General features: G+C 39.5%; 2 protein-coding genes across 3 annotated transcripts in view; both read left to right on the top strand.

The window, feature by feature from the left end:
- The first annotated feature begins 6,197 nt into the window (after nucleotides 1-6,197).
- LOC113043512 (CTD small phosphatase-like protein 2-A) lies at nucleotides 6,198-17,083 on the top strand. Of its 2 annotated transcripts, none has more exons than XM_026202952.1 (13): nucleotides 6,198-6,387; nucleotides 10,406-10,614; nucleotides 10,693-10,831; nucleotides 11,211-11,357; nucleotides 12,207-12,425; nucleotides 12,502-12,589; nucleotides 12,671-12,782; nucleotides 12,865-12,951; nucleotides 13,034-13,096; nucleotides 13,973-14,052; nucleotides 14,215-14,341; nucleotides 14,421-14,516; nucleotides 15,866-17,083. In XM_026202952.1, the coding sequence occupies exons 2-13, from the start codon at nucleotides 10,429-10,431 to the stop codon at nucleotides 15,929-15,931; spliced, it is 1,410 nt and encodes a 469-aa protein (XP_026058737.1). In that variant the 5' UTR covers nucleotides 6,198-6,387; nucleotides 10,406-10,428; the 3' UTR covers nucleotides 15,932-17,083. The 2 variants fall into 2 exon arrangements, with proteins under 2 accessions (XP_026058737.1, XP_026058738.1); XM_026202953.1 differs by having other exon boundaries at nucleotides 10,383-10,614.
- A 1,322-nt stretch (nucleotides 17,084-18,405) lies between these two features.
- The window catches only part of LOC113042856 (S phase cyclin A-associated protein in the endoplasmic reticulum-like), a 47,347-nt gene continuing 40,535 nt past the window's right edge, over nucleotides 18,406-25,217 (top strand). The window contains exons 1-2 of the mRNA XM_026201844.1: nucleotides 18,406-18,743; nucleotides 23,937-24,054. Of these exons, the coding sequence (XP_026057629.1) occupies nucleotides 18,570-18,743; nucleotides 23,937-24,054 (292 nt within the window). The 5' untranslated portion in view covers nucleotides 18,406-18,569. The remainder of the gene's footprint in view (nucleotides 18,744-23,936; nucleotides 24,055-25,217) is intronic.

The following is a 25,217-nucleotide window of genomic DNA, read 5'->3' as shown; positions in this document are numbered from 1 at the left end:
CCCTTTAAACTACTTCGGTCCTTGTGCAGTGAATTTATTTAATACAAGTTTAAAAATTTTAGTTGAATTGCTAAAAGAAATGAACTTTTTCACGATTAATTATTCTAATTTACTGAGATGTACCTGTAAATCTAGAAGGGATGTGTAATCATTAAAACAATGTGTCATTCTTTACAAGATTAGCTATCTAGAGAGCATTTTAGGGCATTTGACCTCAGAAACGACTATTTTGACCTGTTCACTAAATTATTGGACACAGTGATGTTCAAAATGCCTAGAAAGACTGTTCACTAGGTTTTGAGAAAAAAAAAGCTGCCTATGTACACCGTGAAACACAGTGATACCCAAAATGTTGTCTAGGCAGGCAGCTCAATAGGTTTTGAGCCACATCATCATAAAATTGCCAGGTACAGTATCATGACTCCGCTTTAGTTAGTTTAACTGTCAGATGTGTTGTGAAGGAATATATATATGAAAAGATGTTATTATGATATGTCTTAGACATTTTTACATTTATTAACAATATTATTATTTATTTTAATAGTAATTGGCGGCCCACCTGCAATACCGTTGCGGCCCACAGGTTGAAAATCTTAAACTTAGAATTGCGAGATATAAACTCAAAATTGTAAAATATAGGCTAAACTCAGAAATTGTCAGAATTGTAAATTATAAACTCAATATTGTGAGATATAAACTAAGAATTGAGAGATATAAACTCAATAAATAAATGCAACCTGGGTGAGCATGAGAGGTTTCTTTTAGAAATATAAAAAAAAATCTTACTGACCACAGACTTTTGAATTTTTGAGGTAAGTTATTTAAAAACTTTGCACGGTTTCTTCAATGTTCAACAATACATCTAATGCACTTTTGACTCCATGTACATTACTATCAGCTGGTATGGACATTAGTTGGTGCAGGGGCCAAAAGTGTTGCATCTTCTGGACGATCAACAGCGAGTGTGATTCCCTCAGAGGTGACATGGGTCAAGTCCAAAGTGGCAGAATTTGATCCTAAGAACAACGCTGTCCACACAGACTCTGGGAAAAAGGTATTTAGTTTGATAGTTAGCAATTAATGTGTCTCAGAGTTTCATGTGTTGTGAAAGAGTAGTGCTTTTCTGCATAGCATTAGTGTAGACAAGAGTCATTTGAAAAGAGAAGTCCTTTGAAATTGATGGGAGATTTTGTGGGGTCAGTAATGTTGCATAATATGACATTACACATTATATTGAACTATGAAGGAGTGTCACACTGGGGGCTCTGTGTGGTGATGACTTTAAATAATGCAACCATCAACTCTTTTTTTCTGGCAAGGGGCCAATTACAATCGACCCATAAACCCCCCTGACACCACAGGACTAAGCAAGAGGGAAGGGATCCTCCAGTGTCTGGATCCTGAATCTGGATCCTCCATTCTTCAGTCAAGCCTGCAGCCGCAGGTCTCTCAAGCCCGCCAGCCGCCACTGACGCAAGTTCACTGCTGCTGCAATGACAAGCCCGCTGGCTGCCCTGTTCACCCGTAACCAAGGGAGGAGAATGAGCCCCAGAGCTCGCTCCAGTGTCGGCTCCAGCCCTAGAGCTCGCTCCGAGCTGGGGGCATAGTATTGCCTCCTGAACTGTTTGCTCCGTCATGGCCTCCTGAACTGTCTGCTCCGTCCTGGCCTCCTGAACTGTCTGCTCCGTCCTGGCCTCCTGGACTGTCTGCTCCGTCATGGCCTCCTGGACTGTCTGCTCCGCCATGGCCTCCTGGACTGTCTGCTCCGCCATGGACTCCTGAACTGTCTGCTCTGCCATGGCCTCCAAAACTTTCTGCTCCGTCATAGCCTCTTGAGTTCCCTATTCCGCCATGGACTCCTGAACTGTCTGCTCCGTCATGGCCTCCTGAACTGTCTGCTCCGTCCTGGCCTCCTGAACTGTCTGCTCCGTCATGGCCTCCTGAACCGTCTGCTCCGTCATGGCCTCCTGAACCGTCTGCTCCGTCATGGCCTCCTGAACTGTCTGCTCCGTCATGGCCTCCTGGACTGTCTGCTCCGCCATGGCCTCCTGGACTGTCTTCTCCGCCATGGACTCCTGGACTGTCTGCTCCGCCATGGACTCCTGAACTGTCTGCTCTGCCATGGCCTCCAAAACTTTCTGCTCCGTCATGGCCTCCTGAACTGTCTGCTCCGTCATGGCCTCCTGAACTGTCTGCTCCGCCATGGACTCCTGAACTGTCTGCTCCGCCATGGACTCCTGAACTGTCTGCTCTGCCATGGCCTCCAAAACTTTCTGCTCCGTCATAGCCTCTTGAGTTCCCTATTCCGCCATGGACTCCTGAACTGTCTGCTCCGTCATGGCCTCCTGAACTGTCTGCTCCATCATGGCCTCCTGAACTGTCTGCTCCGTCCTGGCCTCCTGAACTATCTGCTCCGTCATGGTCTCCTGAACCGTCTGCTCCGTCATGGCCTCCTGAACCGTCTGCTCCGTCATGGCCTCCTGAACTGTCTGCTCCGTCATGGCCTCCTGGACTGTCTGCTCCGCCATGGCCTCCTGGACTGTCTGCTCTGCCATGGACTCCTGGACTGTCTGCTCCGCCATGGCCTTCTGGACTGTCTGCTCTGCCATGGACTCCTGAACTGTCTGCTCCGCCATGGACTCCTGAACTGTCTGCTCTGCCATGGCCTCCAAAACTTTCTGCTCCGTCATAGCCTCTTGAGTTCCCTATTCCGCCATGGACTCCTGAACTGTCTGCTCCGTCGTGGCCTCCTGAACTGTCTGCTCCGCCATGGCCTCCTGGACTGTCTGCTCCGCCATGGACTCCTGGACTGTCTGCTCCGCCATGGACTCCTGAACTGTCTGCTCCGCCATGGCCTCCTGAACTGTCTGCTCCGTCATGGCCTCCTGAACTGTCTGCTCCGTCATGGCCTCCTGGACTGTCTGCTCCGCCATGGCCTCCTGGACTGTCTGTTCTGCCATGGACTCCTGGACTGTCTGCTCCGCCATGGACTCCTGAACTGTCTGCTCTGCCATGGCCTCCAAAACTTTCTGCTCCGTCATAGCCTCTTGAGTTCCCTATTCCGCCATGGACTCCTGAACTGTCTGCTCCGTCATGGCCTCCTGAACTGTCTGCTCCGCCATGGCCTCCTGGACTGTCTGCTCCGCCATGGACTCCTGGACTGTCTGCTCCGCCATGGACTCCTGAACTGTCTGCTCTGCCATGGCCTCCAAAACTTTCTGCTCCGTCATAGCCTCTTGAGTTCCCTATTCTGCCATGGACTCCTGAACTGTCTGCTCCGTCATGGCCTCCTGAACTGTCTGCTCCGCCATGGCCTCCTGGACTGTCTGCTCCGCCATGGACTCCTGAACTGTCTGCTCCGTAATGGCCTTCTGGACTGTCTGCTCCGTCATGGCCTACTGAACTGTCTGCTCCGCCATGGCCTCCTGGACTGTCTGCTCCGCCATGGACTCCTGAACTGTCTGCTCTGCCATGGCCTCCAAAACTTTCTGCTCCGTCATAGCCTCTTGAGTTCCCTATTCCGCCATGGACTCCTGAACTGTCTGCTCCGCCATGGCCTCCCAAGCTTTCTGCTCCGCCATGGACTCCTGAACTGTCTGCTCCGCCATGGCCTCCCAAACTTTCTGCTCCGTCATGGCCTCCTGAACTGTCTGCTCCGCAAAGGCCTACTGGACTGGCTGTTCTGCCATGAGTTCCCTGCTCCACGATGGTATCCCGAATGGTCTGTCCTGAGGGATCTCCAGAGTGCCCACCCGCCCTCAGACTGATCTCAGACAGTTCCAGACAGTTCAGACTCTGAACTATCTACTCGGCCATGGCCTCCTCAGTTCCCTATTCTGCCATGGCCTCCTGAACTGTCTGCTCTGCCATGGCCTCCTGGACTGGTTGATTCACCATGGTCACCTGAATTCCATACTCTGCCATGGCTCCCCGAGCTGAATTTTTGTAAAGTTTTGTAGGCCTATACCTGTCTGTCACCGGTAAGAAATAAGTTTGACGAAATATTGATTGTAAATTGTTTTATGAGGGGCATTACTAGTACAAGTGTAAATGTGAATCCTATTCAGTCACTTTTAATCAATATCCCACATACAGTACTTTTGAAATGAATGGCATACAAAAGTGCAGCCATCTGGATTTCAATACAGTAACTTCCATCCAAACTTTTGCCATAGTTTACAACAGGTAATACTAAAAGAGTTTACTGTTATATTGACAAAATGACTATGATCTTGTTTGTGAAAAATTATTTTTCATTCTGATGGCACTGATATGTTTGTTTACATAAATACTTAATTTACTTAAAAATAATTAAGTACTTAAAATAGAGATGATCTAAAGATTTTGAGTAAATTGCAGGGTTTTACAAGGTAATCCATTGTATGATGCTGTTTGTTTTGTTTTGAGAAATGCACATGCTTCTTTACAAATATTAAGGATGATTTGAGAAATGCATCAAAGCTACTGTAATCTGTAATAAAACCAAAGTTAAAAATGATCCTTACTTAACAATTACTTGTGTGATGTTTGATGAGATTTTCGTCTCAAGCTGTCAGTCTAATTGATTTAATTCTGCTGATTACAGATCAAGGGCCTGCCTGAAGGGTTTGACCATCCCAAAATTGGTTCAAACTACTCTGTGAAAACAGTGGAATAGACATGGAATGCCTTGAAGAACTTTTAGGAGGGCAATGCTTTGTTCACTTTCCCAAACACTCCCGTCAAATGTGGAGGAGCGCCTCAGAAAATCATGTACCTCTATGACGCCTTCCTGAGAAAGGTTAATTCATACACTTACAAAAGTATAATGCTGTTACTATATTTCTGGACATGTATGATAGTATTACCATGATTCTTGGACAAATATCATGATAAAACCATGTTTTTGGTCATAAATCATGGTGACACAAAGTATTTTGGACATGTATAATGACAATACTGTGTACTATGGTCATGAAAAAGTGTTAATAACATGTTCTTTGGCCATGTATCATGGTAACACCATCTATTTTGGACATGTGCCATGGACCATGGTAATACCATATTTTAAGGTAAGACCATGTTTTTTGAGCATATACAGTTTCATGGTAAAACATTATTTTAGACATGTAGCATGGTAATACTATATTTTGTGAAAGAAATAAGCATAATACCATGTTTTGAGATAGTAAGCATGATAGTAAGTATGTTTTAAGGATAAACATGACTGTTGTTTACCACTGTTTTCCTGCGTTGCCTGACTGTGGACCACCAGGGGGCGTAGTGTTAACAAAACAATTTCTGTGTTTGAAATGAATGAGCCAGTGATATTTTTTTAGAATAAGTGATATTTTAATAATAAGTCAAGATGGAGACTGCAAAAACAAATTTGGCAGGCTTTCTGGTTCATTTCTTACACTGTAAAGGGAAAATTAAGTCCAGTGCCTTGTGGGATAGTTTTTCAACACAGGGTACTCAGCGTGTTGTATACTGAACAATTTGGCATATTTGGTACTGTGGGTCATAGTTGTCCTACACATACTGAAAATATTAAAACTTTGCACAGTATGCATGCCTATAACAGAAACATTGCAAGTACCAGGGTGGCATACTGTTCCAAAAAGCTGTTTTTCTTATATAACTACACAATTAGATAGATAGAGGACATAAAGACAGACAGACAGACAGACAGACAGATAGATAGATAGACAGAGGACAGATAGACAGACAGATAGAGATAGATAGATAGATAGATAGATAGATAGATAGATAGATAGATAGATAGATAGATAGATAGATAGATAGATAGATAGATAGAGGACAGACGGACAGACAGACAGACAGACAGACAGACGGATTGAGGACAAACAGATAGATAGATAGATAGATAGATAGATAGATAGATAGATAGATAGATAGATAGATAGATAGATAGAGGACCGACAGACAGATAGATAGAGGACAGACAGATGGATAGAGGACAGACAGACAGACAGATAGACAGACAGATAGATAGTTAGATAGATAGATAGATAGATTTACCTGTGCAAATTTATTTATTCTCATATTTTCTATTAAATAGACTCACCCACACATTAAAATGACTTACTACTTATGTTAATACTGTCAAAATCCCTTGATACAATACACTGCACTCCCCAAATAGGGCTTCTCCCCTCACAATATGCGCGCATGCGCGGTAGCGTACATCGTCATCCGGGTTCTTCGCTAGAATCCCTCTGAGAGGAGGCGGGAAATGGCGTCCCGAGCAGCTGTAGATCTCTGTGTCGTTCTGTGACTCGCGCTCAGCCGAAAAGCGACCGAGAGACGCGCGCGAGGGCCGTTACAGCCGCCGTCGCCGCCACATCCACAACCACCTCTGCATCGTGTCGCTGCGACCCCTGGCATGTGAGTGTTTACACGGAGCATATTTTGATCACATACGTGCAAAAATAAATATTTAACCCTACGCCACGGTCGCAGTGCTTTGAAATCTCGCGTCTTCACGACTCGCCCCCTCCGTCAGTGAGAACATGTTCTTCACGCAGATGAAGACGCGAACCCTATTGTATCGCGTTTAAAAAATATATAATTAATAAGTAAAACATCAAAGGATAAATAAAAACATCCATTTGTATTTCATCCAGTGCGTGTTTACTTTATCTAACGGCTTGTTCGCAGGAGCGCGGGTGTCGCGAGACAAGCCAACAAGTCATCTGTTAGCGTTAGCCGCTGACGTTAAAACGCCCTCGGACTCTAATATTCAGATTAAAATAAGATGTGTTATTGAGACGAAAAAACTGGCGTGGGTAGCTAAAAGCAGGCGGACCAATTTTACGAGCGACTGCTGTTGGCGTTTTTATTGTTTTGATGTCAAAACCACTGACCAGTTGGCTTGCTAAGTTGAGCGCGACCATTTTTTGCTTAATAATGTACAGCGCGACCTGATCATGATTTTAGCGGTGTATTGTGTTGGCTGGGGAAAATAAATTTTACATCACGGAAATGTTAGAAATTATCGTGAGGCTAATGGCACGCTACATTTGTTTAGATTGATGAAGCAAATGAAGGAGACATGATTCACCCGCCCACTTCAAACACATCCGAGGACTTCCTCTGGTTTATTTCTACACACAAACCCTTTAAAACGAATATACTCTCATTTCTACATTTAATTAACATTGTTATGACTGTAGAGCGTGCGACTGCTGCTTTCATATTTCTGTTCCTCTCAAAAGTGCACACTGTTTATAAATATCAATCACCCAGTGGTTTAATTGTTCGTTGTAAATAATTAAAATATATTATTTGTTTCTTAATGCATTAGTATACCACATAATTCATATATTTTAGATGGTAATTGCTTTATTATTTTGTGTGTATATTAGGGATGCAAAAATACAATTTTTTTTTAAAGAACTGATCTGATACCTAAAATTCTGAGTACCTGCCGATACCGATCCAATCCGATACCAGTGCAGTTTTTTTATTCAATATAGAATTTCTATTCTTCTCTGTGTTGACCTGATCATCATTATTTTGTGTTAATCACAAAATACTACATATACACAACTTAATTTTAATGAAAAATAACAAATGAAAAAATATATAATCATAAACGATTACAAAAATATTATAATAAATTAGGTTGGTAGCTAATTCAGCAGCAAAAGATACTCTAGATTCTAGAAAAATCACGGGAGCACAATAATTGTATAAAATCTATTTATATATTTTATTTACAAATAAAAGTGAATAATGCTGCTTTCACACCAAACACGAATTCGCGTCTGACGCCCGAGTTGAACATTTTGAACTTTGCCGTCAATTCGCGCCGCGTTATCCAATCAGGAGCCTGCTCATGAGTCACTCATTCAACATTGAGGAACAGCTGATGTTGTCAGTGAGCAGTTACCCGGAGCTATATGACACAAGTTCATATTTCTATAGAGACAGGAATAAAAAGGACCTCACTTGGAAGAGTGTGTTGTAAATACACATTTAACTTGAGTCATGTACACGTTTATCCACCTGCGGTCTTCCCGCCATTTTTTACAACTATTTCCCCCTAATATACAGCTACTTTTCGCTAACAAGTAATGTGTTTATTCAGAGCACGTGTTCAGGAAAAAGTGGAAAAGCCTCGAATGCTTGATCAACATCAGCCATCTTGCAAACAGACAACTGCGTAGCACTTGCCACTTCCACAAGAAGCGGATTTTGCCTCGCTCTAGACGCGCGAATGTATTCAAAATGTTCAAGCAGCAAACTAGACGCGAATTTGGTGCTCTATTCACTTTTGGTGTGAACGCAGCATAAGTCTAAAATCTGGTAATATGTTACACATTGCTCTTTGTATTGTTGTAAAATACATTATCGAAAAAACAAGTATATACATTTATAGAGAAATCTAAAAGACATTTCTTTTAAATCTATAGCATTATTTTATGGTGAATAAAGGGGATTTGCTATTAAAATTTAAACATGGAAGAAATATTGTGTGATTTATTTCTTTAAAAGGTTTTATACATTTTTTTTAACAGTAGTCGCAGTATCACATACATTCTACTAAATAATAGTAATATTTTTAGCACGATGCCTTTATGAAAAAATTATCTTATTTTGAAGGGTTGCTGTGAATACCTTTAAATTGACACTGGTTTACTCAAATGAAATGGTAAAATGCTTGTGAAGTGACTCAGAACAGTTTTGGTGATGTTATGTATCTATTTATTTTACAGATACTTGTCCATATGGAGATTTGATTTGATTAATTTATGCAAACTTTGACAAATTCCCTGACTGTCCTTATTTAAATGTAAGTTTCAATTTCATGTCTGGATTTTGAGATTACGTCTGCGTTTTCTGCTTCGCGGAAATCATAGCGCTGTATGCGTCAAGAACCAGATTGACCAGGTACTTAAAGAAACCTGGTACTGTGACATTTTCATTTTTTTTGGTACCGACTTAGTACCGAAGTACCGGGTCTTTTGACGACACTAAGCTGGACTTTAAAGTGGACTCAACCCTCTTTTTAGTTATTTTAACTTTACAAAAAGGTTAAATGAAGACCTACTCTAGCCTACTGTATATTAAATTGGTACCCGTAAAATAAAGACTTATTTTACAATACTAGCTACAATACTAATATTTACCTTATTCTTGACATTCCAAGTTCATAAAGTAAACCTAGCACACGTTGTTCACAAAACCTGAAAACACATTCACACATTCTCTGGTGTGGATATGAACTATGATCTGCGCAGTGAGTGTTGTTAAACTCATTGTGGCGTTTTGCACAGAAACCGCTCTCTTATGCGCGCTACACATGTTGTTACATAGTAAATATTGTTACGGTTACATTTACAGAGATGAAGTTGACATTGCAGAAGCTCTTTCATGGGATTTGAATTCTCTGCTGTAAGATAACCTCATGCATAAAACAGTGCTGTGATTAGATTATAAGAGTTCATTCTCATGAATAATACTGAGAAATGCTTGAAAAACTGATGACATAGACGCATAGTCTCCAGACACGGCAGCCAATCACCACTGCAAATTAACACACATAAGTCACTTTTGTGACATTGGTACGACTTTGCTTTTTGAACCGGAAGAACATTTTTTAAAATAAACATTGTTCCTTAATAGACACAATGAGTGCTATTGTTTTTTCACTCATGTGCAACCTGTTCATATATGTTAAGATCTCAAAACTCCAACAAATGAATGCATCGAAAACACAGATGGACAAAAATAAAGTTTACAGAGTTTCAGTGTTGATTACAAAGAACAGGTTTTCTCAAATCCAGCAGTGGAGGATCATTGAGCAGAATAAAAACTGCCTGTAACTTTCTAGTAACTCTGAAAACCTTTAAAATAAAATCTTTGATATGAATATAAACATGAAAATGAATGAATACATTTTATACATATGTTTTTTTGGTTTATGTTCAATTGTAAAGATTTATTATATTTTAATTATTAAGAGGTTTGCACAAGAGTTAACTGTAAACTGTGCAAACATTCAACTTCGCTAAAATTAAATGTCTTGTCTTGGTCTACACTGGAAGTGTTCCATTAACTATGATTACTAAAAATATATAATTTTAGTATAATTAATTAAATATATTAAATAAAACTAAAACTTGAAATTTGAAAGCAATATTAAAATAAAAATGAACCGTAATATCCTTGTTGTGGAGTCCTTTCTGGTCAATGACAGCAGGGGACCGATCCGATTGTTTTCCTTGAGTTGCCATGACTGGTCTCTGCAGTGGAATTTCCCTACTGCCGTATTGGCAGCTGAATATCTTGCATTCAGTGTTATTAATGTAGCGGTGCTGAAACTTATGCAAATATGCATAATGCAGCTCTGCACTTTTTTTTTTTTACTGTTACAGATGAACTGTGTTTGTCTTCCCAGTCTTACATGTGACTTTTGGGACAATGAGGCTGAGAGTGCGTAAGGCATCTCAGCAGCGGAGCGCCACCCCGTCCGCCCGGACCGCCAAGACCAAGAGGAAGCACTCCGAGGTGGAACACACGCTGTCCTCTGAAGACGCCAAAATGCAGAAGCGAGACACGGGCATTTTCTCCACCATAAAACGGTTCATCAGAGGCAATGCTGTCAAGGTTGGGATTTGACCTTGCATTTGAGATGATTTTGTGGAGGCAATGTGGTTTGGTTTCAGCTGTGTTTCTTAATGTCAGGTGGAGCAGTGCACTCCTGCTAAGAGAAGCCGTATAGACTGTGATTCAGACAGTAATCTGATCACATCCACTCCGACCGGTGGGAACCTGCCCAGCAGAGCAAACCCCAGAACCCGCAGGAAAGGCCCTGTCAATGGAGGTACGAGTGCTGACCAATCAGGCTTCCCAATCAGGGATTCTGCTCCTTTAAAAAGAAAATACTGTAATTTACTCACACTCAGGTTTTCTTGCCTCAAAAACACAGATGAAGAATGTTGGAAACCAAACAGTTGACTGTAGCCATTGTCTTCCATAGTATTTTTTTCCCATGGCTACCATCAACTCTTTGGTTAACAACATTCCTCCAAATATCTTTTTTATGCTCAACAGAAGAAACTCATACAGGTTTGGAACAACTTTAGGGTGACAGAACTATCTCTTAAAGAGTTTTTTTATGTGAATTAAACTTAGTTGTGAGTAGTTATGCTGATTGGCAGTGTTCTCTTGGTGTTGAATGTTTATCATTTTATTCTGCTCAGATACCATGACAGGTCAGAGTAAACCAGTGAAGCCCAATGGGAAGCTGGAGGTGCAGACGGAAACTCCGGGCAGTCCGGCCCGCACCACCCTCTTGGGAACCATCTTCTCTCCGGTTTTTAGCTTCTTCTCACCTGCCAACAAAAACGGTAAGGGACTGTGGTCTCAGTTGTCAGCTGCACCTAAATGAGACCTGAATGAGATATTGAGGTCATAATAAAATGTAGTTAGATCCTCCTTTTCTGACCTCTTCATGTGAAACATTCTTTTGTGTTTAATTGTTTGTTATATCACATTTAAAGTCATAAAATAAGTATTGACAGTATGTATTTTCTTTACTTACTTTCCTGGGGCCAGACCTTCGTTTATGTTCAGAATACAAATTAAGAAATTTTTGATGAAATCCGAGAGCTCTCTGGCCCCCCATAGACAGCAATGCAACAGACACATTCAAGGCCCAGAAAGGAAGTAAGGAAATCGTTAAAATAGTCCATGTGATGTCAGTGGTTCAACCTTAATTTTTTGAAGCTATAAGAATACTTTTTGTACACACCAAAAACAAAAATAATGACTTCTTTCAAAAAAAAAATCTCTTCCCTGTCACTCTTCGATGCACGTTCACGACACATGAGCGGCATAAGTAATGACAGGATTTTCATTTTTTGGGTAAACTATCCCTTTAAAGATGTCAAGCACTCACATGACCATAAAAGCAGATGAAGACAGTCATCACATTGAAATGTCTAAAGCAACATATAGGACTAGTATTTTTTTGTCATAATATAGCCAAACTAAAATTCAGCATTTCTGAGCTAAAGCATTTATGCAGAGTCTTTTGCCATTTAAGACCCTCATGTAATCGGTGGCACCTGCTGCAAACTGAAACCACTCAACCAAAACAATGCATTTATCAGCGAAATTGGCACATAATTTTTAGTTCATTCTGCGCTCTTTCTGATTTCATCACACTGTTAAACTAGCTCTCTCTTGTCATCCAGCTACGGCGGGCTCAGATTCCCCGGGGCAGGCGTTGGAAGCAGAGGAGATCGTGAAGCAGCTCGACATGGAGCAGCTCGAGGAAACCCCGACCAGCACTACCACAGACGGTCGAGACCTGACCTTTGACCCTGCACTAAACCCCAGACCGCTGCCTCATGTAGATGCATCAGTAGATGAAGGAGAGATCGTCACAGAGGCTGATATGCCACCGCTAACTGGTGAGTTTCTGGGAGGTTTATTTCCACTGTACTGCTGCCTAAAGCAGAGCATCCTCTCACTTTCTCTCTTGATTAGCCGTAGGATCCAACAGCAGTTATCCGGATGTCCCGCCATCGCCTCCAGCAGAAGGGACTTATGAGGAGGACTGGGAAGTTTTTGACCCGTGAGCCAAATTTCAACACACTTGATCTAAATAGCCTCAGTATAGTCACTGCTTGTGCGCTAACTTGCCTCCGTCTTCCAGTTATTTCTTCATCAAACATGTGCCACCCTTGACTGAAGAGCAGCTCACCCGTAAGCCTGCACTCCCTCTGAAAACCAGGAGCACCCCTGAGTTCTCTCTTGTCCTGGATCTAGTGAGTTGCCTTCTATCATTGGTTTTGTTGATTCAAGATCTTTTGATTCAAGAATTAAGTTGCCGTTGTTGTTTTATTCCAGGATGAGACTTTGGTTCACTGCAGCCTCAATGAATTGGAGGATGCAGCCTTGACCTTCCCTGTGCTTTTCCAAGATGTCATTTACCAGGTAAAAAAACAAAAAACTTTTTGTTTTTTGTGCACTGGTTTGTATGTAGCTCAAACAGTAATTTGCTCTCTTATTCCTAAAGGTGTACGTCCGGTTACGGCCGTTCTTTAGAGAATTCCTGGAGCGCATGTCTCAAATTTATGAGGTGAGCAATTTACAATTTGTTTACTTTGTTTTGTTTTGCAAAACAAAATGTTATAAATATTTAAAGGGTTACTCCACCCAAAAATTTAATTTTGTCATTAATCACTTACCCCCATGTCGTTCCAAACCCCTAAAAGCTTAGTTTGTCTTCGGAACACAATTTAAGATATTTTGAATGAAAACCCGGGAGGCTTGTTTCTGTCCTATTGACTGCCAAGTAAATTACACTGTCAACACATTAATAGAGAGGCGAAGGAAAGTAAAAGATGTGGTAGAAAAAAAGTGTACAAGCAATAGGGATAACCGCACCCTGGAGAGGATTGTGCAACAAAACCCATTCAAAAATGTGGGGGAGATTCACAGAGATTGGACTGCAGCTGGAGTCAGTGCTTCAAGAACGACTACACACAGACGTATGCAAGACATGGGTTTCAGCTGTAGCATTCCTTGTGTCAATCCACTATTGAAAAACATACAGCATCAGAAGCGTCTCGCTTCAAAAAGGACTCGACTGCTGCTGAGTGGTCCAAAGTTATGTTCTCCGATGAAAGTATTTTGCATTTCCTTTGGAAATCAGGGTCCCAGAGTCTGGAGGAAGAGATAATCCACGTTGCTTGAGGTCCAGTGTAAAGTTTCCAGAGTCAGTGATGGTTTGGGGTGCACTGTCATCTGCTGGTGTTGATCCACTGAGTTTTCTGAGGTCCAAAGTCAACGCAGTCGTATACCAGGAAGTTTTAGAGCATTTCATGCTTTCTGCTGCTGACCGACTTTATGGAGATGTGGATTTTTTTTTTACTAATTAACATCCTGCCTGTGATGTGAGCTACTGCTTTCACTTATGACTGCCATTAATGACATGATCTTGAATTATTTGCAGATTATTCTCTTTACTGCTTCCAAGAAGGTGTATGCTGACAAACTGCTGAACATCCTGGATCCTAAAAAACAGCTGGTTAGGTCAGTTCCCTCTCATATGAAAAAAATAAAATAAAAAGTGTATGACATTTAAACTGCACACTAATATGGTGTAGGTGTGATGGGAACAGATGTGTGTCTAGATTCTCAGGTTGTAAGATGTTTAAGCATTCAGCTCAAAATGTCTTTCCTCTGGTATTTCAGGCACAGATTGTTTCGCGAACACTGCGTATGCGTACAAGGCAACTACATCAAAGACCTTAACATCCTCGGGAGAGATCTCTCCAAGACGGTGATCATAGACAACTCACCTCAGGCTTTTGCCTACCAGGTTTGTGAAGCCGCCTTGAGAAGCGGTCCGTGGTGAGTTATTAGTATGTAAAGCTCAGGATGTGCTCCTCTCATTGCAGCTTTCCAACGGGATCCCCATTGAGAGTTGGTTTGTGGACAAGAATGACAATGAGCTCCTAAAGCTGGTGCCATTTTTGGAGAAGCTGGTAGAACTGGTACGTGCGTCTTGTTTCTTGTATGTGCTGCTTTAAGATAATGTGCATTAAAATAGTATTTTTAGAAATACTTTCTCCTATCCTAAAATCCAAAAATCAAGGGTTGTTTATTATTAAGATTTCTTAACAATTTAATTATTAGAAAGGATAATAGTTATTATTTTTCGAATTACAGAACATTTATTTACAAAAGTATTATGCATATTTAATGTCATACATTATAGATTCTTAGTGTGATGACTATACCTTCATTATGTGATTATTTCATTAAAAAAGTACTTTTCTAAATTATTAAATAAAAATTCTTAGCAATTTAATTCTTGAAAGAAATAAAAACAACGCAAACCACACATTCACAATTCTTTAAAATGACAACTTTTTTTAATTAACAGTAAAGTTGTGTTTCTGTGCGAATTCACATTGTTAACCATATTTAATATCATACATTATAATGTCTTACTGTGAAGACTTTACCTTCATTATGTGATTTAATTTAGTTTTAAATAAAAATATACTTTTATTAATTTATTAAATAAGAATTATTTGCCATGTAATTCTTTAAAAAAATTCAAACCACATTGACAATTCCATTTTTAATAACACCATTAGTTTTTTTAACTAATTATTTTTAATTATTTTTATTTTAACTATTATTATTTTTTCTAAAATCCTGTCAAATGTGCACAAACTACTAGCTACTACTAAATATTGTAGAAACATAATTTTCTGTAAAGTTGCTTTGTAACGATTTATTTTGTAAAAAGCGCTATACAAATAAACTTGAATTGAATTGAATTGAACTAACAGTAAACTTGTTTCTGTGTCAATTTACAACAGTATTGTTATCTATATTTAATATAACTTATTATGAAGACTATACCTTAATTTTTTGATTGATTTAGTTTTCTAGAAATATGTTCTTTTAATTACTAATTTATGAAATAAGAATTCTTGGCAATTTAATTCTTAGAAATGGTAATAATTATAACTTAAACACACAATTCACAGTTACATTTTGTTTTAATTAACAATAAACTTTTGTTTCTGTGCCAATTCACAGGAGTATTGTTATCCATATATAATATCATACAATGTCTTAGTTTAAGGACTGTGATTGATTTATTTATTTATATATATATATATATATATATATATATATATATATATATATACATTAGGCAAAATATTGAAAATTGGCTGTCGGTTCTAAATAAACATTATTTCTGCATCACGGATCAGACATTACGCATTTCTAAGTTGAAAATGATTTTACACTCGTTCATATTTATGGTGTCACTTACAGTGATCATCTGTTTTTGTTGATGTGGCATGTTTGCGTTTTATTCCAGAACGAGGACGTTCGGCCACATTTAAGAGAGCGATTTCGCCTGCATGACCTTCTACCCCCGGACTGAATATCGCAGCGAAACAAACATTTCTTGCCAACCTGACTGTTTTTAAGCACCATGGGGGAAGGAAATTTTGCCACAAACTATTTGCCATAAGGATTTCAACTACAGGCCTGCCTACATGGGCATCCTTTTGTGTGGGGAGGGAGGGGTGGGGTTTTCGGGGCTCTGGACAAATGTTTTAAGACAAATGACTCGATGTATGCATATGTTTTCTATACACACACATTTATGGAACCGAAGGTGAGGCCGAGAAGATCACTTTTGATTGGTCGTCCCTCTCATCTCTGCGGTGGAGTTTCTGCCTAATTCGGACTTTAAGGTAAAGCGCTGTGCAGAAGTGGACTTGCGTCACTCCTTTTGGTGCTCGAAGAGACCCTCTGCCCTTCCAGGCCACAGGCTTTTACTTCAAGAATGACCAGTTAAATATAACTATATAAAACATGAATATATATACATTCAACTATGTGTGTATATGTATATATAACATTTGTACATATATATTTTTTCTTGTCAAGTTTGTAAAACACGACTTGCCCTTTTGGTTTTAATTCATTATGCATTCCTTTTTAGTTCAAGGTCTTTTTTTCATAGACCAGCTGGCTTTTTATTCATTTTTTTACTCTAGATTTGATGTATATTTAATGGCCTGTCCGTTACGCTCTAGCTTATTGTAGTCCGGTTGAAATGTAATCCAAATCCGGTCACACATCCCACATACGGAAAACAACTAAAGTGCTCATTGGTAAATTTCTGTCTAGTCTCTAGTTGTGGCTTTCAGTTACTGACCGCTTTATACCATTTATCCAAGTCAGTCCTAATTTGGGGATTTTAACTTTTATGTTCTTAGTTTTTTATATTCAAGTATAGATGAAATGTAAAATACTGTATGTGCATCAAAATGCTTTTCTGTGGAGAAAAAAAATAATGCTTTGTCTTTCTGAAACGTCCGGTAATTGTAGCACCAGCAGCTTAAATCACTGCATCTCTGCTGTATTCCCTGTTTTCCCTCTCATTCTGCTTCTCCTGCTTTGGAAACCGTTTTAGGAATTATCATGTACAGCTCTGCCTACCTCTGAAGGGTAGACCTTCCGTTTCATTCAGTGTTACCCCGATGTTTTTTATTTCTATGGACATTAATACATGATTTTAATGTACCAGGGTTGTTGGAATTGGTTTTTCTTTGTCGTTTGGGATGAAAGTATCACATGTGGCCTTGATTTGTTTATTTTATCCTTTTTTTATTTAGACTTATAAGCTCATCATTGCATCACATATGGCTGATAATTTAGGAGATGAGATTTGAACTGAAATTTAGAATTTTGGGGGGGTATTTAATAGTTTTTGAGAGAATTGGCCCATTTGAACCTCTGGCAGCTCTTGTCAATTTAGGTCAATATTTTCTCAGAATGGCAGCTTATGTTTCGGGACAATGAACATGCTGTCAATCACACTCAATTATTATAATAATTTTTTTAATGCAGTGAATGAAATGATATTTTGATTGGATTTTTGTGTGTTTGGTTGCGGTGTCTGTGAATGATGAGGCCTTTTGTTAACGATATGTGTAAATGCAATGAATGTATTCAGTGTAGCTTTTTGCAGCGCACATGAAGCACCAAGAAGACATTCTTAAGATCTTTTCAGATATTATATGATTTCATATGTATGTGTTCTTCCTGGACCGGTCTTTATATAGTGTCAGTGAAATCCCTGATTGGGTCCTGGACTTTGGTTACATGTAGCTTTGACTTAAAAACAACAACAACAGCGGTTAGTCACTGAAAACAGCATGCTGAAAAGTTCAGAACTGAAACATAAATTAGCTGTTTTTGCACATTAGAAACTCTCAGCTGTTCATACGCTTTAGGATATAGGTTAAATTTTAGATGATTATTTATAGATGCTTATAATAGAAAATTAAAATCTACAAACAGGACTTGTCGGGAAAACACCCTTCACCCCAGTAAGTAATAATTTATAATTATATAATATATACATTATTAATTTATATTATTATTAATTATATAACAAGTTATAAAATTCCAGAATCTAAAGAAATGTGGAATAATCATTATTTTACTAAATGTATAATTATATTTATTGACTACATATGGTCTTCTGGTAAAAAAAAAAAGTCAGATATTTACTTTTAAATCATTATAAACAAAAATAAGAACTACTTTTCCCCCCTATGTGATCACAGTGCTTAAATTATTTGTATAGGTTTTATTGGCTTATATATGTCTCCCATCTAATGATATAAAAAATGTAATCTTATGATACTTTGATTTACATGTATATGCACTTGATATGGCTTAAGTGTTCATTTTCATTCCACTTCCGACAACAGCAATCATCTCAGATGATGTATTATTTATAATGTAATTATAAACATCTAGTAGGACTGGTAAAAATACCTAGTGAGTAAGGTTTTTTTCGCGGGAACTGTGACTGTGGTTACCTTGGTGAAGGTTCGCAGGTGACGTCAGTCCAGCCCTCCAGTCCAGCTGGGGGCGTCACACTTTCTCATACTCTGTGTGACTCGCGACTGCTCAGTCTAAAGAAGAGGAGGACTGTTTAATTTCTCGCCCCCTGGTTGCGAAGCGCGTCCGTCACAAATCGCTGGTTTGACGGCGGGCTCATGTCGAAGGACGGCCGGTACGAGGGGCGCCGTCGCGGCGGGGCTCAGCACCTCCGGCTCGGGCTGAGGTCGGCTCAGAGCGGGGACGCCAGAGACAGATCGGCCAGCAACAGCTCTGGATCATCTCATGGAGGAGGGAAGAGCAGGAATACGCCCATCAACATCGCCCTAAAGGTAACAAACAACAGTCGTCTCCTAACATCGCGAGCTGCCAACCCAGACAGCATCACTGAGGTATCACGAAGGTTCTGTGAACGCCCAGAAGTGCTTTAACAGAGTTACTTTTCCCCTCACAATATCACAGTTATTGTTGCTACACTTCAGAACTGTGGTAAAGTTTTCATGCTTGCTGTCACTCTGAACGCTTCTTCATCTGTATATGCTTGCTTGAGTTACCACTTTTACTACACGGCACCAGTGGATTTTACTGTAAATGTGACCCTGGACCACAAAACCAGTCATAAGGGTAAAAAAAAAAAAATATATATATATATATATATATATATATGTTTTTTTATTTTTTTAGAAAGTTGCTTTTAATGTTGTCCAAATGAAGTCCTTAGCACTGCATATTATTTATCAAAAATTACGTTTTTATATGTTTATGGTATGAAATTGACAAAATATCTCCATGGAATATGATCCTTACTTAATATCCAGATTTTTGGCATAAAAGAAAAATCTATAATGTTGACCCATACAGTGGGTTATTACACGAATTAACGAATTAATTAGTTGTTAATTAAAAGTTGGCTATTGCTACAAATATACCTGTGCTACTTATGACTGGTTTTGTGCTCCAGGGTGACGTATGAGTTTGTGTAGATGTGATTTACTCGTATTGATTGTGTTGTAATTCTTGACTGTTACAGAGTATTTGTTGTTAAACGCCTGAGGCAAGAGAGTGTATTTCCACGGTGTATTTTTGGGGGTTACGTTCTGTTTGTTATTGTGACCTGAAAGGTTTCAGTTACTTCAGATATTTAGGGTATTGTGGGCAGTCGCAATTTGTCATAACATAATCAGTCTCACAGATACACAACACAAATGCCACCATTACATTACATAACAGTAACACTCAAGAAAGCATGACATAAAAGTACCTCACATGAACATGACAAAATAACAGTTATTTAGTGCAATATAACGGCATGACATAAAAGTAACAATGCAATGTACCATTATAGTAATACATAATAATAATAATAACATGACAATAGCATACACAATACAAAAATTCAACATAATGTACATGACAGTAATAGTGTAAAAAGTTATTAGCATTTAAACATTTTTTTTATAACTTTTGAACACAAGGTGACGCTGCCTCCCGAACATTTTGAGTACCATCAAGGCATGGTGCCCAAGAAGCATACCAAGTACGGCTGCATGATGCGCAAGAGAGAGATAGAGAGAGAGAGAGAGAGAGAGCGTGCACACGTGCGAAAGAGGGAAAGAGAGAGAGAGGGAGAGAGAACGCTTCAAACAACTCAAGCGCTGTCTTGCTCTCTCTCCCTCGCGCATATTAATCAATTGACACGATGGTGTCGATGTTTAAATAATTTAAAATTAGAATGTAAGTGTGCTCACCCCATTTATGTTTGTAAGAAAAAATTAGATTAGATTTCATATTGCAATATATATCGCAGAAAAATAAAATATTGCAATGTCATTTTTTCCCAATATCGTGCAGCCCTAATACCAAGTTTCGTAACTTTTATAATATTGATGTATTTTACTACCAAATTTAAAATGGTCGATGCCCAAAATGGCTGACGTGGGAAAATTGGGTATGATTCCACTCAGCTTGCTGCATCTAATCTAAACAGACCTATGATTTTTGGCCAAACCATTCAGAAGTTGTAAGCAAAAATATGCATTTTTAATTTTTCCTGACCACTAGGTGGCACAGCGCCGAAACAGTGCAGGCAGTCTCAGGTCATGCTTATTTTAACGTATATTCTTTCGGGCTTGAACTGACAGTATAACTAAAAACGTTATTAACTGTCTTTACATTTTTTCGAAAGATGATTATGGAAAGGGGCGTTATATTTCCGATGAGTGCTTGTGGTGTTCGGCCAATCACAATGCACTTGGTCAGTTGACCAATCAGAACAGACTGCGCTTGTCAGAAGGAGGAACTGATGCGTTTGAGAGAGACGGGCATAGAGGACCTACAATAATGTATAGTATTTGAAAAATAATGTGCTTTTTGAACATTAAAGCATGTCAACATATTCTGTTACACCAAATACACAAAATAATGATCTTTAAAACGGCGTCATGTGACCCCTTTAAGCTTTAATGCACATATGATAGTAACATAAAAAAAATTTACATTCATACAAGCATGCATAAGATAATTAATTTATAAAAATATTACATACCAGATATCTTGTAGTCTTTAGACCGTAGATATTTTTATACGCTTTCATCCTCGCGGCTGTATCTGTTCCACATCTTGTTGGCGCATCTCTATTTACATCTATATCCCCGGTGTAAGTTACGCACCGCCGAGCTACAATTGGATGTTGAGTCTGTGGCATGTCCAATGCAGACGCGCTGACACACGCAGCTCTGCCGCCTCCAGCACATGCTGGACGAGTGGGCGGCCTGCCGCGTGCACATGACTGCACAGAGAGAGAGGAGCTCTGCACAATACTCCGCACTACAAGCTGTGGAGGGTGACTACGCCACAACCAAGACAGCAAAACTGTAGCGGCAGTCAGAGTCTCTGTGCAGCCGAGACGTTGCAGAAAGACGTCCTTATGGCCAGGACAAGGAGTCTGTCGTGCTGACTGGCAGAGACATCTACTCAGCGAGTTTGCAGGAGTCACGCTCAACCACGGGGCTATTTTTGGTCCAGCTGTCAAATGACGATGACAGGCCGTTCGTGCAGCGGAGATGCTGGTTAAGGGGGAAAACCGGTTGCCATAAACAAATTTGGTAGCATGTCAGGGCCGGATATGGATATGGATGAGGAACCTGCTTACAGACTCTACTTCTACTCTGTACGTACCTACTTCCCATCATTCTTTCTGTTTCGACACACTTGAAACTCTATCCTTGCTGTGCTGTTATTTGTCCTGAAAGCAGTTCTTTGTAGCTTGATGTTCTGAGGGGCTCACTTAGATCTAACTCCAGTGACCTCGGGTGTCAAGGGGCCTGCTGGTGATTAGGTGATTAGCTTGATTCGTCTCACGCATGCATGGAGCGCTGACCCGAGATCAGATGAACCCTTCTCACTTTTACCTTTGGTTATTTTCTACCAGCGGTTAGCAAATCAGAAACAGCCCCCCCTCCCCAACTCCGCGCCGAGATGCACGACAAATGTAGACTCAGGCCTTCCGTTGCCAGTCAGCTGCCAGGAATCTGGGAAACCCAGAGTAAATATTTACAGTTTGAACACGTGCTGACAGGAAACAAGTTAATTTACTTGTGTGTCTTTTTTGAATTGCAAAAATAGTTTGTTTCGCAATCTCAAAAGCCTCATTCATGCTTATCTCCAGACCTCTAGAGGGTAAAGCTGTGTAATGAGGGCTGTTGTCATTGGCTAAGTAGGTCAGTTGTGTATTTTAACCCCGAGGACGTGAGATAGTGGCAGGGGAGGACAGTAAAATGTTTATGCATGTGTAAAAACCAGTGAGCCTGATGAAATATTCCTCTATAGTGACAGACAGAACAGCTTTGCATTTGCTTAATGTTGGAACATGGCCAACAAACAACAGAATAATTAGCTATATGCCAAATTGTATTTTTTGTTTGATTTATTTTATTCAATAATGTATCAAAGGAGTGTGACACATTATCCAGAGGGATTACATTTTATGTTTTGGGTGTGCAGACAAAATTGAGATACGGAAGGCACTGGTTTTAAAGTCCAGTATGAAATTAAAATGGATAAAATCAAGTCAGTTAATCTATTTTTGATGCCACTTTTATTTTAATGACCAATTTTCAACTAGCATGCATATTACTAGCATATTGACTGTTTATAAGTACTTACAATAATTCTTTACTCTGCATGAAAATATTGTAGATCCCTTAATCCTACCCCATACCTCAACTTAACAACTCTCTTGCTAACTATTAAGCAGCACTAGGAGTTTGATGCAAACGTCATGGTTAATAGTTAGTGAATTGTGCGATTTGGACCTTAAAGCAACACTGAAACTTTTTCTGTGTTCAAATTTGCAAAATGTATACAATGAGCGAGTAAATCATAAATTCATCTACCAAACCACCTTTTTGTCTTATACCAAATCTCTATGGTACATTTATAATAAGTGATTTTTTTTGGACTATTGTAGCCTGTTCGGGTTAGCTCTGGTTAGAATGTTCTTCCTTGGGATACGTGCAGTTCTGTTTATTAACCACTAGAGCGCCAACATTTACATAGTGTTGCTTAAAAATATAATGTGACCCTATCTTTTAAAGAATATTCCAGGTTCATCACAAGTTAAGGCCTTTAACATCAGGAACAATAATGATAAAGATAAAGATATAATGTTCAATTAGTTCATATAAGGTTTACTTGTTTGTTTTTTTACTTTATAATCAGTGAAAAGTCTTTTTTTTCCACTAAAACCCCACTATCGATTACGCAACCACATTAATTTTTGAGGGCCATTCCCACATCATAATTAGGGATGTACTGATATTTCGGCCAATGAAAATTATCGGCTGAAATTGCATTTTTGTATGCAGGGTTTTTTTTTTTTTTGGCTACAATTTCACATTAAAAATACAATTTCACATTAAAATGATGCATGTGTCAACATGCATCATTTTAACACCTTTTGGCTATAGTTTTGAAATAGGCAGCAGTTTAGCGTTTACGAATTAGCTCCATTAACTTCCATTGTAAGTACACAAATAGGCGACAGCTTTCAAAAGACAGAAATCATCTCTCAGTTATGGATCCATGTGAAAATGGTGTGCAATAAACATACCACTGTTTGTCTTCCCACTGGTGCTGTTGACATGGCATCACATGCTTACATTATCGCTACTGGCAAGTCATATAAGGTTACTAGAAAGAAGGTGTGAATTATTGGTACTTATTTGAATGGTTTATGTCCTTATCTTGGACAGAGTAAGCTCACTATTGCCAGTTTCTAAGAGCACTGCTTCTGTCTGTGGGTGTTATAATGAAAAGGACTTGGAGTAAATGTAGAATTGCATCATTCGTTCACCAGTGGATCCTCTGCAGTGAATGGGTGCCATCAGAATCAGCTGTTTGGACGGCACCCATTCACTGCAGACCACTGGTGAGCAAGTGATGCAATGTTAAATTTATCCAAATATGTTCCTATGAAGAAACAATGTTTTCCCCCTAGGTAAACTTTTTTTTTCTCTTTGCAACAGGCCTCTTTCCCGCGGTCCAACAGCCATGACAAGGTGAGGAAGATCGTGGCCGAGGAAGGCCGGGCTGCTCGAAACCTCATCGCATGGAGCGTCCCAGTCGAGAGCAAGGAGGAAGAGGGTTAGATCCATTCAGATACACTCATGCACACATATACATATAATTATAATAATAATAAAAAATCTTGACACTTGCATTGCATTTTCTCATAAATAATGTGTTGATCCTGGAGTAGCCGCTATAGTATAGGTGGGAAAAAAACATAAAATACTTGTTGAAATGTCGGTGATGTCCAAGATGTTTTATGAAGAGCAATTAGCAGATTTTATAAACCCTGCCAATCAAAAGTTTGGGGTCAGTAAGAATAGTTTTTTCTCTTTTGCTCACCAAGACTGCTTTTAATTAACCAAAAATACAGTAACATTGTGAAATATTATTGATAACTGCTTTCCATGTTAATATATTTTCTAAAGTAATTTATTGATATGATCATTATGTTAGTCTTCAGTGTCGCATGATCTTCAGAAATCATTCTAATATGCCGATTTGTTGCTCAAGAAACATTCAGATTGTTATCACAGTTGAAAACAGTTGTGCTGCTGCCTAATATTTTGTGGAAACCGTAATAGATTTTTTTTTTTCAGGATTCTATAACGAATGAAAGATAAATCGTTTAAAACGTTTCTTTGAAATCGAAATATTTCGAAACGGTGTCTTTATTGTCGTTTTTGATCAATGCGTTTTTGAATAAACGTATTTGAAAATAAATCCGATAATATACATGATTAATTGCTCTTTCTTGCAGTCATAAGTGGCCTCCCATCCCACACGGTTCATCGGGCTTCCAACTTAAAATGCATCTAGCTTTGTAAAGAGCGTCCATTTGTGAAGCAAATGTGGGCGATGAACAAGTGCTCCAGATCTGTCATCCCTTCTCTTGTACCTGGAGTTACAGTACACTTTTTGTCGTGGAGTGTGTGAATATGTGTGTGTGTAAGCTGACCCAGATCCTCTGTTTCACTGACAGGTCACCACAGGAGTCTTTTGTTATTTGGGGACTGCAGTATGTGTAATGTCCGAGTGAAAACGACTCGCCAGTGCCTGCATTCATCATGCGCAGTGACCGTTTCTGAATCGGGGGAAGTCACCCTCAGTGCAAACTTAATTGAGAATCAGTTCTGACCCCTCATATCCTGATAAAGAGGATTATATTGACTAGAAGAGGCTGATCCTGTTCTAATAGTGAAAACACAATACAGGCCCTGATCCCAGATCAGTTTATG

This window comes from Carassius auratus, chromosome 25 (assembly GCF_003368295.1).
Source record: "Carassius auratus strain Wakin chromosome 25, ASM336829v1, whole genome shotgun sequence".
Classification (NCBI taxonomy): Eukaryota; Metazoa; Chordata; class Actinopteri; order Cypriniformes; family Cyprinidae; genus Carassius; species Carassius auratus.
This window is presented reverse-complemented; position numbering and strand designations above follow the sequence as displayed.